General features: G+C 36.4%; 1 protein-coding gene across 4 annotated transcripts in view; it reads left to right on the top strand.

The window, feature by feature from the left end:
• The first annotated feature begins 868 nt into the window (after positions 1 to 868).
• Positions 869 to 12,745, top strand: part of LOC132143661 (LON peptidase N-terminal domain and RING finger protein 2-like) — a 141,087-nt gene continuing 129,210 nt past the window's right edge. Inside the window, exons 1-2 of one of the 4 annotated variants that reach the window (XM_059554081.1) lie at positions 869 to 939; positions 1,754 to 2,498. In XM_059554081.1, the coding sequence (XP_059410064.1) occupies positions 937 to 939; positions 1,754 to 2,498 (748 nt within the window). In that variant the 5' untranslated portion in view covers positions 869 to 936. Of the gene's footprint in view, positions 1,319 to 1,753; positions 2,499 to 12,745 lie in introns of all 4 variants that reach the window. The other 3 variants (XM_059554084.1, XM_059554083.1, XM_059554082.1) reach the window with 3 other exon arrangements.

Genomic DNA, 12,745 nt, shown 5'->3' with positions numbered 1-12,745 from the left:
TGACCCCTTCAATATAGTTGTTGTTACCTCAGGGGATGAGGGGAGTCATCAAACAAAACAAAAAAAACCCAATGCATATTATAAAACAATGACCTGTTGCTGGGGATGCCCAATCCTAAATACTAATCTTTCATTACCCTTAATAGGAGCACTTTAAGATGAGATCAGTATGATGGATTCTAATAATTAATCAGTGATCTTGATGAAAGCATTTCTGAGCATAATGCACCGAGGTGTCTCCTGTGATTTTGGGATTCATTTTAACTATAATCTTAGGTGTTGTATGATTACCACAGGGATTAAGTGCACTTGGATCCCGGAAGCTCAGCATTGCCACAAACTTTAAAGATTTACCTTTTCTTTAAAATAAATAGTCAATAAAGTGTGGCAATTTCCATATTTTTTAAAACTATTTTAGTTTGTAAGTTAACTTGTACACCAAAACTGATGTTAATTTTAGTACACAATGTGATAAATAAGATGAATATAAAATACTGCATGTTGCATAAATATCTAAAAAAAAATGTTTAGTCTTTATTCTTTATTGTTACACACTGAATGTAGACTATTAAATGGCACCTTACATAAAGTAAACAATTACATACAATTTTGCATAGATGCTAGGTGACCATGTTCTATCAAAGTAGCAAGTAAGTAGCATTTATGAATTTATGAAATTATCAAAACCATCATATATATATATATATATATATATATATATATATATATATATATATACACACACACACACACACACACACACACACACACTTTTTTTCTAAATATCTGCCCCCTTTAGGTTACACAACTGTTTTGTCATTATATAAGTGAGCTACATAACACACCAATGAGCCGTCAATCCTGACGTCACGTGCTTCTTATGTGAATGAGAGTGAGGCAGACGGTATCACTCTTTCCCGTGTCAGAGAAGACCGAATGGTAACGTCTTAGCTGTCTCCATTTTATTAAGGCAACTGATTAATATTTACCGTTTCTACTGGTTCGTATAAGTCATGGACATCCTTTAGAATGATCAGAATGAAAGGGACTCGGAAAAGGACCGTTTCAAAGGGTATATTAAGACAAAGAATTCGGGAGGATTACGCAAAGTGCCGCTGCCAGAGACATTGAGTCTTACATAAACCTAATGGGTCATCTAAATGTTGGTCATGAATATGCTTCATTCGCCCGAGATCAAGAAATTCATCATCAGCACTGACGTCGATGTGTTAAAATCAGCTATCAACTTTCTCTTTCGTCGGTTGCTCACTTGTTTTGAGACTCGTAATTTCAAAACAACCCCAACGAACTCATTCTGGTTTGTTTTGAAGACACATTTATACGTTTGTCTCGTTTTTTATATTACAAACTTACATGAAAATATTGATAGATCTGTTGTATTGTTTTGTCAGAGGTTAGACTGTTTATTTTATTTTTATTTATTTATTTATTTGCTTTACAGAGAAATGAACAGTCAGTCATTTATGGTTTTTGGTGGACATAACGTTAGCAGTGGTAAATGGGAAATGAATGGTGTTTATAAACATTAAGCTTTTGGTCTCATGTTTATTGATTTTCGCCAGTATTCCGATCTTGTTGCGTTAAAGGTGGTGTTTTTGTGAAATAACGTTGACTAAAATAGGACTATATTTGATATTTTATAGCCTGAATTCTACTAAATATTTAAGCCCGAGCCCATACGTTGTACTTTTGTCCGCTTTCTTAACAATTATTTGCATTTTATGCGGTGTAGCAGACAATGGATGCTGGGATTCAAAACCACACCGAACATTATGTGCACGACCCCTCCAACCCGACCGCACCGGGATTGTGTGCGGAAATGCTCGGGGTTGCGGACGAGGCTTGCCGGGCTGGGGACTTCGATCTGGCCGCGGAGATCTATATCTCTCAGCTCGCCGAGCTCGAACACCCCGACCGTGGCCTCTGCCTGCGGAAAGCTGACGCTCTAGCCCGTGGGGGACGCATAGCCGATGCGCTGGACTCGTATTGCATTGCTGCAAACCTCCAGGCACTGAGACCTGACGAACTGCAGATTTTAGTTGAAGTTATAGCACATACGATACGCACTAAAGAGCAGAGTGACAGGAAGACAATAAGCGGGGGCTCTACCTTTGAAAGCAGATGTTTTGAGAGTGATGAGTTAGACGATGAACAGAACTTGGACTTGTTTTCATGCCGCGTTTGCAAGTGCTTATTGACGGAACCAACGTCCTTGGTGTGTGGACACACTTTTTGTAAGTGCTGTCTGGAAGATGACCTTTCAAAAGACTGCAGAAGCTGCCGTTTAAAACCCAACAAATCACCCAGAGAATTTACTTTGGGCGGACTCAGAGTAAATGTTATTGCCAGTGGCTTGATTGAAAAATGGTTCAATTCGGAAAGCAAAGCGAGACGATACTGGTTGGAAGGGGAAGGTCTTTGGAAAAAACAGGACGTATCCAATGCAATAATGAAGTTCAACAAGGCGATTGAACTAGGTAAGACACTGTTACAGCCTTTCACTTAATTTATTGCAGCGGGTATTTTATAAAGAACTGACCTACTTTCAGAGACTGACGAAACAGCCACAAGGGGCGACATACGTCTCATTCTTGATGACACCGTTTTGTAACAACGTGACCAATATCATTTACATAATCCAGTTGAATTTGGTTTGAATTGGTGTTCATTGGACTATCACGTAGATGGAAGATGTGTACTATGTTTAGTTGATCACAGCAATTAGCAAACAACATAAGTTGAATAGTTGTTTGTTATTAACCCAACCTACAGCCTTCTGAACATGTATTGCTTTCTATCTGCACAGTTAGGCACAATATTGTTTAACACTGAAGTAATGCAGAACTTTTGTATAGACTTTGTAGATGAAGTTAGTTTAATTTTGTTTAGGTGGCTGTTAGACTCCTGTTTTAAGGTGCCATAGAATGCAAAAAAACAAACAAACAAAAAAAAAAACACTTATGAGGTGTTTGAACACCTTTGAGTGGCTGCAGTGTGTGAAAACAACCAGCCTATAATGGTAAAAATCCATCCACTCATTGTTTTATAATCACAATAATTCATAAACCGTCTACCCACACTAGCAGTTCCAGTTTTTTTCTCAGTACTATGACATCATACTCGGGGAAAGTCCCACCCATTTGTGACACTCTCTGCCCTATTAGCATATACACAGCCCTGAGTAAGAAGCTGTGGTCTGCCATTACTGTTTTCTTGCTGTAGCTGCTGGAGATACAATGTCAGCACCAAAGAGCCATTAAAAGTGTTGTGTGTTGGGATGCCCCAATGAACATAGGAGTCTCCATAGACCGCTGAGGAGACAGTGGTTAAATTTCATTTTTGAAGGAAATGTCCCGAAAAAAAAAAGTCCTATACATTTGTGCTAACATTTTAAGGTGGGCTGCCTCACAGACAAGGGTCAGTTTAGCACTGGAATTTGCAAAGATTACTTCTGAAAGAGGGATCGACTTTGTGCGCCAATGTCCAGACTCTAGACAAAGTAAGCATTTTGCATCATATTTTGTTTACAAAAAGAGCTTCTTGGCTCTCTGTAAGGCTAATGTTGCTAAAGCTACCATTGTCTCTGCAAGTTTTCACTAATGCTGCCTTCAAGTGCTACCAGAATAATCATAAATAAGAATGTGGTAGTGAAAAATTGCATTTGGAAGCAATGTGAGGTCAGTAACATGGTCACCACCAGTTAAACCATAACACTGGTGTGCCTGTGAGTAGGGCTGGGTAAAAAAAAAAGTTTTTCCGTTTAAACGTTTTTTAAAGTGTGGTAGATTCTAAATCGATTCTCAAAGGCCACACATTTTTTTTCATGTTTATTTCCACCAACATTGAACGCAAGATTAACGTTAATCTAATAACTAGTCTTCTCCACTAGATGTCACACTCTTATTTTCCTTGCACGATGTTACCAAGGAGCGAGAGGCGAACCTGTCATTTAATCATTCAGTGCTTAAAGTGGCGGTTTCGGGTGCTTTGTTGACATTGATGCCGCCTTCACATAAAAAGTCAGAAGTATGGAAGCATTTTAGATATCGCAAGATGACAACGATAGTGTTGTGGAAAAGAACAAAGCTGTTTGTGTGATTTGTAATGCAGAGGTGAAATGCTGTAGTAATACTACAAATCTGAATGTCATTTTAAGACCAAAAACAGTTTGGTTCCCCATATTTTTCAAAATATCATCTTTTTTTTCAGCAGAAGAAATTATTATACATGATGAATAATACATACATACATGATGATTTTTTTTTGGGGGGGGGTGAACTATCACCAATAAGCCAGTATTATTTGTCCTACATTGTTCATAGGCTTGTAGCCTCAATGTTGCAGCAAATTTTGTACAATTGTATGATTATTTTATCTTAAAAATTAAATAACATGATCCTGTTTGATCAAGGAATGCGACTGTTCTGACTTTTTTCAGCATAAATTTTTCATCTTGCATCAAACAAGTATTGTTAGTAAGTTAAAGTAAAGTTAATAAGTATTTGTATTAAATCTGTATTGATTGAGTTGAATTGAGAATCGAGTATAGAAAATCGAATCAAGAATCGAAATCGAAAATCGAATCAAGAATCAAATCGATTTGAGAGCTTGTGAATCGAAATCGAATCGATCTGGAACATCTGAATCGATACCCAGCCCTACCTGTGAGCACAACTCTTGATGCGCCACACTCTTCTGAAAAGGGAGACAGGAGCACCAGCTCATTTTCATTTAAAGGGGACAAACACAAAAAAATGCTCGTTTTGGCTCATAACCTAAAAGTGGTAATTTCAACAAGCTATAAAACATTTATCTGTGGGGTATTTTGAGATAAAACTTCGCATACACACTTTGGGGACGTCAGATAACAAGTTAAAATATTGTATTAGTGCATCCTATGGCACCTTTAGGTCATGTCTGGACTTTTCAAAAGTAGGTCAGTGCATTGGACCTGCTCATTTTTTGAAATGGAAGAAATGTATGCTGTCTCTAGTTTCAAAGGCTATTACATTCCAAAGAGTAATAGTCTTCATAATAATTTTATAATGGTTATTTTTCTGAAACGCGACATCTTCTGATGAGACACAGCCTTAATGAACCTATTGAGCAACAAAGACTTTTAACGGATGCATGCTCTATCCATCAGCTATAAGATTTTCCATATATATAAATACATACAGAATGTCAACTGTAAAATATGATAGTCCTAGTTGAGGGGTTCCCATTCCTGTTCTTGGAAAGCTACCTTCCTGCAAAATTAATCTCCAACCCTGATCAAACACAACTGAAATGTCTAATAAATATTCTGAAGTAACACTTGATGATAACCAACAGGTGAGTTTGATCAAGGGGTGGAACTAGAGATTATCTTATTGGGATATGAGAGGTTCTGTATTTACGCAGGGCGTAAATAATACAGGTACCACAGACGATCTCTAGTTCCACGCCTTGATCAAACTCACCTGTTGGTGTATGTGTGTGTGAGTGTGTGTGTATATCTATATATATATATATATATATATATATATATATTTATATTTATATTTTAACTAGGGATGTAAAATATCAGTTATTTTCATGATCGATCGTCATTTAAATTAACGATCAATTAATCGTTAATCATAATGCTGCAAAAGGATGTGCAAAAGCCACACACACAAAATGCTTTCTCACTTGAATTAATGGGATTTTAGTCTGAATAAAATGCTAGTAGCAGGATTATAAAATGAATAGATGTGATTATGATCATTTGATAAAATGAAGAGAGTGTGTCGTACGTTTGACATCATTTGACTTTGTTGACTGTTTTCTGGCACGGAGACCGCTGAACGCACCTCTTTAAATGGTTTTGTGGTGCTCGTTGTTGTATTTTAAAACACAATTGCAATGTTTTCAACTGACATTATGGCATTTAAAATAAAATTATCCCAAACGTAACTGTGTGACTGTGCTGCACAAGTGAGCTGCTTACATTGGCGCTGCTGCAGCAAAACACTGTTTCTCACATTAAATTAATCCTGCTGGATTCTGTTCTAGAAAATGTCAGATTTTGAATTTTTGCGTTCCGGTAGGCGTATTTGTTTTTAAAAATTCAGCATCTAGTGCATTACATCATGTGCGTGCATGCTTGCATACGAGGACGAGATGGATTTATGGCTGGATTTTTGGCTGGATTTATTTCAGGGTGTCCGTGGGGTTGTAAAAGGTAGTAAATGAAATTAGCCAAAATTAAGGGCATTAAAAAGTAATAAACATCATCTGATGAGGTATTATATTTTTGAACCCAATTTTTATTAGATTTTCAATTTGTGTTTAGTGCAGGCCTTTCTTGTAAAATTTGCGTGGATTTATTTATATGTTGAGAGTATGACCTGAGCGATATCATGTGATGTGTTCGTTGGCGTGCGCTGAAACAAACAGGGTAACCGGCTGGCTTGCTGCCAAACATGTACGAGAACTTGCTTCTATTCAGTAATAAAAACAAGGTGAATGCAAGTTTTCTGATAAATTTTTGCAAAAGATCACAAATTTTCATAATTGCCACAATTTCCACAGAATCTGGGCTTGCTACTACTTAGGGCTGCGCAGACCGTTTATCTGGAGCCAGAGCCGTTGGCTGATCTTGATCACGAGACACCGTTATACACAGCGCTGGGAGATACAGTGTGAAGAAAGCAGTTGAATTCCCCATAGAATCAATAACATCTCTGCGAAATCTTGTTAGAAGCATTCAAATTCAGCAAAGAATTCTGTTAAAGCTGATATCGGAACAAACGCCACTGATGTGGACACCAGAAAGAACATTGTTCAAATAAACACAAAATGTCCACCATTGACCATGGATTTAACAGTAAACTACAGGAACAACTTGTGGCAGAAATTGTCTAATGGTTTCTAGTGATTTTAAATGCTACACACAACTTTTCCCAGCACTTCAATGCTTTAAGTATTACTGAATTTTAAAGTTATTTATAATGTTTATCTTTAATAGGTTTCCCACATGTATAAAACTAAAAGTTTTAAAATGTAGAAAAGAAAACGCTTACTTTAAAAAAAAAAAAATATATATATATATATATATATATGTATGTATGTATGTGTGTGTGTGTGTGTGTGTATATGTAATATATTTAATAACCACTAGTTCTTATAGGTAGTACTTATAGATCATTTCCACTCCCTAATATACACTGTAAAAAATAATTCTGTGGCTTAGTAAATATTACAGAAATTTTTAACTTTATTAACTTAATAAAATCTCTGAATATCGTGTACTTGATTGTTTGAGTTAAACATACCAAATTAATTGAGTAAAAATCCAACAGTTCATTTTATCTAAAATTTACAGATATATTTAAGTTGTTTTCAATAAAATTTAGTATTTGACTAACCAATTATTTCTTTATAATATACTTAATATATTTGTGAGATTTCTATCAAAATATTTGAGAATGTTGAATTAAACTGATCTGTTTCAAGAAACAAAAATATTACTTAATTCAAATCAATATTATTAATATATTTAACACACTCTTAAAATTTGAGTAAGTTTACTCAATTAAAACAATGCACCCCTCCCCCACCCTCTGACCTGACGACAACTCGAAGGTTGGTTGAGTCGGTGAGCGCTGGGCAGTTTGAACTCTCCAGTCTCCAGACAACAGCTCTCTTCTCAGCATCGCAGATTTGGTGCATTTCTTCTGTGAAATTCAGGTTTGTGTATGTTTTATTTTATCTATAAAATCTTTACTGTGCTTTAAATCATATTTAATGCAAAACAACATACAGAGGCGTAATTCGACACCTAAACGAGAGTCGCGCCTGTCTTTTTGCATGATTGAAACGCTTTGCATAAACACATGACTTCATTCCTAATGATAATAAATATAATTATTATCATTTGGATGATAAAATGTCCTCAGAACTGTCACTGTTTGTTTATTGGCAGGTTATGTCAGTCACTCGCAGTATCTATCGGCTGTGAGTGAAACGCAGGACGGCGGTATGAAGTTCAAAGTTCACCCGCAGAGGCGAGTCCGTCTCCGGCACGAGGACCAGCGCTGATCCGGTGGATATTGGGTTGATTTGATTACACTTGAATTAGGCTACCTGAATTTTTAAATATTTAATTTTTACTTATAAAATGTTTGTTAAATGAGTTTAAATGTAGGCAATATTGTATACAGTGTAAAATGTGCTGTATTGCTGTACTCATTGACAATAAAGGCCAATGTCATGTATACTGGTGGTTGTGTGGAGTACTATTTTACAAAGGTTTAGAGAAAATAAAAAGTTAATATTACTCATTAATAAAAACAGTTAATATTACTCATAAATATTGTTTTTAAATGTTCAATTATTTCTACTCAATTTTATTTGTTAATGTACCAGATGCAGTTACTCAGATTTACTTAATTTTTTTACTTGCATTTACTCAATTCATACAGTATATTTCATTGATTTCACAGCTTTAAAATTTACTCAATTTTTTTGAGTGTAAAAATGTTTCACCAATAAAATTGAGTAAATAATAGTTAAACTTTTTACAGTGTAGCCTATATATTTTTGTATTCATTAAATTATATTTAGACATTATGAATGAAAAGTACATTTTAACAGATGTAATATATTTATTACATGTAAGACGTCTGCTAAAGATCTGGGAATCATGTGCTGTGTATTCTGATAAAAGGCTCCGAGGCACTTTTACATGCATTCTAATAAATGTCTATTTGACATCTGACAGGAAACATCTTAGAGACTTACTGCAGATGAACAAGCACTCTTAAAAATAACTAAAGGGCTTGAGCCCTAATAATCCTAAGGAAAACAACAGGGCTTGAGCCCTAACAAGAGGATTAATAAAATGCAATTTTATAGGAGGTGTTGAATCATGTAGACAACAGGTTAGGTAAAAATATTAAAAATGCAATAGCACATAAATATAGCAAAATGCTCCTCTTTATAGGCCTAGTTATTATTCTAGCTGACTGATAAGATTGTAAAGTTGTATTGTAGACTGTCTTATAAAATAGTCTATCCTTTGATGTTAATTCATGTTCATTATGTACTGTAGTAGTAAAGAGAAAGATAAAATGGGTTCACTTGCTGCTTGAACTGAGGCGCTAAAGCGATCGCCTTCCGAATTCAAAAGCCTGTATTTATTATTTGTATTTTATGAATTTTGAATTATTTTAAAACTTTTTAACAAAGCTTTTTGCAATTACTTGATGGCAAGTGCGCTTCAAATAATGAAGTCCACATAATAACACAGCATAGACCTAAGTTCTATTCTAAGAATTTTTAACTATATTACCAGGATCCACACAGCTGGCAGCTTTACCTGTTGTAGTTTGTTGAAGTTGTGCATGAAATAATTGCTGCTTTTATGAACTTTCACTTGTCTCGGTCATGTCGAGCTCTCTCACATTGCTCATCTGAGCTGTGTTTATCATTTGGCCGTCAGCGATGTTGTGCAGCAGAGTTAAGGACTGTTTGAAACCCCTTATTTTTTCTTATTTTTGTTTTTCCCCACTTAAGCTTTGATGTGCATCATCTCAGTTTAATACGTGAACATAGCAATTGATGTGATCGCAGAACAATCAGGAAAAAAGGCATTAGATGCACATTTTTATAACATGTAAATACATAGGCCTAGTCACCAGTGACAACCTAAACAAAAACTTTGTTTTTGGTTGCAAATGCCACCGTTTTGGTCACAGTTTTAAGCCCTGTAATGGCTAACTTGGATCATGTGAGTTCTATGACAGTCAGTAGCAGTTTACTTTTGCACAGTAAAAAAAAAAAAAAAAAAAACACTAATTCTGTTCGTTTAAAAAAAGCAGGATTGGGCAGTACACAATACTGATACTAGTCACTGGAAATGTAAAATATTAGTTGAAATCTAGAAGCCATAGAAAGAATATCTTTTCATTTATATGTAAAAAAAAAAAAAAAAAAAAAAAAAAAACTTGTGCTGGTCATATAAATAGAATATCATCAAAAAGTTGATTCATTTGACTAATTCCATTCAAAAAGTGAAACTTTTATATTCATTCATTACACACAGACTGATATATTTCAAATGTTTATTTCTTTTAATTTTGATGATTATAACTGACAACTAAGGAAAATCCCAAATTCAGTATCTCAGAAAATTAGAATATTGGGAAAAGGTTCAATATTGAAGACACCTGGTGCCACACTCTAATCAGCTTATTAACTCAAAACACCTGCAATGCCTTTAAATGGTCTCTCAGTCTAGTTCTGTAGGCTACACAATCATGGGGAAGACTGCTGACTTGATAGTTGTCCAAAAGATGACCATTGACACATTGCACAAGGAGGGCAAGTCACAAAAGGTCATTGCAAAAAAGGCTGGCTGTTCACAGAGCTCTGTGTCCAAGCACATTAATAGAGAGACGAAGGGAAGGAAAAGATGAGGTAGAAAAAAAGTGTACAAGCAATAGGGATAACCACACCCTGGAGAGGATTGTGAAACATAACCCATTCAAAAATGTTTGGGAGATTAACAAAGAGTGGACTGCAGCTGGAGCTTCAAGAACCACTACGCACAGACGTATGCAAGAAATGGGCTTCAGCTGTCGCGTTCCTTGTGTCAAGCCACTCTTGAACAACAGACAGCGTCAGAAGCATCTCACTTCAAAAAGGACTGGACTGCTGCTGAGTGGTCCAAAGTTATGTTCTTTGATTAAAGTAAATTTTGCATTTCATTTGGATATCAGGGTCCCAGAGTCTGGAGGAAGAGAGGAGAGGCACACAATCCATGTTGCTTGAGGTCCAGTGTAAAGTTTCCACAGTCAGTGATGGTTTGGGGTGCCATGTCATCTGCTGGTGTTGGTCCACTGTGTTTTCTAAGGTCCAAGGTCAACACAGCCGTATACCAGGAAGTTTTAGAGCACTTCATGCTTCCTGCTGCTGACCAACTTTATGGAGATGCAGATTTCATTTTCCAACAGGACTTGGCACCTGCACACAGTGCCAAAGCTACCAGTACTTGTTTTAAGGACCATGGTATCCCTGTTTTTAATTGGCCAGCAAACTCGCCTGACCATAGAAAATCTGTGGGGTATTGTGAAGAGGAAGATGCGATATGCCAGACCCAACAATGCAGAAGAGCTGAAGGCCACTATCAGAGCAACCTGGGCTCTCATAACACCCGAGCCATGCCATGCTGCATTGCTGCAGTAATTCAGGCAAAAAGGAGCCCCAACTAAGTACTGAGTGCTGTACATGCTCACACTTTTCATGTTCATACTTTTCAGTTGGCCAAGATTTCTAAAAATCCTTTTTTTGTATCGGTCGTAACTAATATTCTATTTTTCTGAGATACTGAATTTGGGATTTTCCTTAGTTATCAGTTATAGTCATCAAAATTAAAAGAAATAAACATTTGAAATATATCAGTCTGTGTGTGATGAATTAATATAATATACAAGTTTCACTTTTTAATGGAATTCGTGAAATAAATATGACCTGCACCTGTGTGTGTGTAATATATATATATATATATATATATATTTTTTTTTTAATCTAGATTAATCTCACTGATCTTGAAATTAATCTAGATTAATCTAGATTAAAATGGCTCATTTGAATTCTGCCGAAGGCATTCGGAATATGTGTGTTACCCAAATAAAATTAACAAACAGTAAGTCTTTGAGAAGGGGTTTATCAAGCTAGGTGGTGCAGGGGCTCATCTCCTGTTTCCAAAATGCATCACAAACTGCTTGAAAAAGCTGTAAACTAATTCCACATTGCACAAGGTGCAAACAACCTTACGCCTGTTTCACACATACTCCGTCTGCAGTGCGTATGCGTTGCATATTTTTTTACGCACCCATGTTAATGGATTCCAGTTGCGTTCCAGGAGCGTTGCGTCTGCAGCAGTGCAGCGATCGTTTACGTACCGAGTAGCGGACTGCAAACACGTCCTGTGTGAAAGCACATCGAGTCCGTGCTGCACCACATAAGTGATGCACACAGACTGCATACGCACTGCAGATGGAGTATGTGTGAAACAGGCGTGAGCAGGGCTGTAGCTGGGGTCAGCGGGGACCCGGTGAAGGTTGTACCAGTGGTCCCTGTTTGAAATTGTTTAATTTGTATGTTCGTTTATTTTTATTTATTTGTGCTATTTACACAATGTATAAGTTTTTTTTCAAGTTTGTAGGTGTCAAGGTACAGAAACCAAATAATTAAATGTAAAATAGCACTGGATAGTCTTCAATGTAAAAATGAAATATACAATCAAACCTACATTTATTCAGACACCTTCAACATTTCTCACATTATTACATTTTTGCTATATATATATATATATATATTAAAATTATATCTGGTGTCTGAATAATTTTTGGTTTGACTGTTAAAACGTACTTGGTTACTAACGTAACCTCGGTTCTCTCTAGAAGAGGGAACGAGTACTGCGTCTTAGCTAAGACGCTACGGGAAAAGTCTCTTTTCACGAAATACTGAAGCAAAAAATTATCCTTAATTTTGAATTGTTGTAAAGCGCATTTGCAGCAGCACGCAGCCATAGGCGAGACGGCTCGCTCGCTCATTGGCTGCTCTGTGGCAACTGCACAAGCCTATCGAGCGCAGGCTGATGCAACTTCGCGCCCTTCATGCCACTTCCCGCCGAAACGGGTGTGGCCTAGCCCTATAAAGGGAGCTCGAAAAGGCTGACTCGCCTGATTTATTT

Source organism: Carassius carassius, chromosome 7, assembly GCF_963082965.1.
Source record: "Carassius carassius chromosome 7, fCarCar2.1, whole genome shotgun sequence".
Lineage (NCBI taxonomy): Eukaryota > Metazoa > Chordata > Actinopteri > Cypriniformes > Cyprinidae > Carassius > Carassius carassius.
The sequence above is the reverse complement of the archived record's forward strand: the minus strand, read 5'-3'. Positions and strand labels throughout refer to the sequence as shown.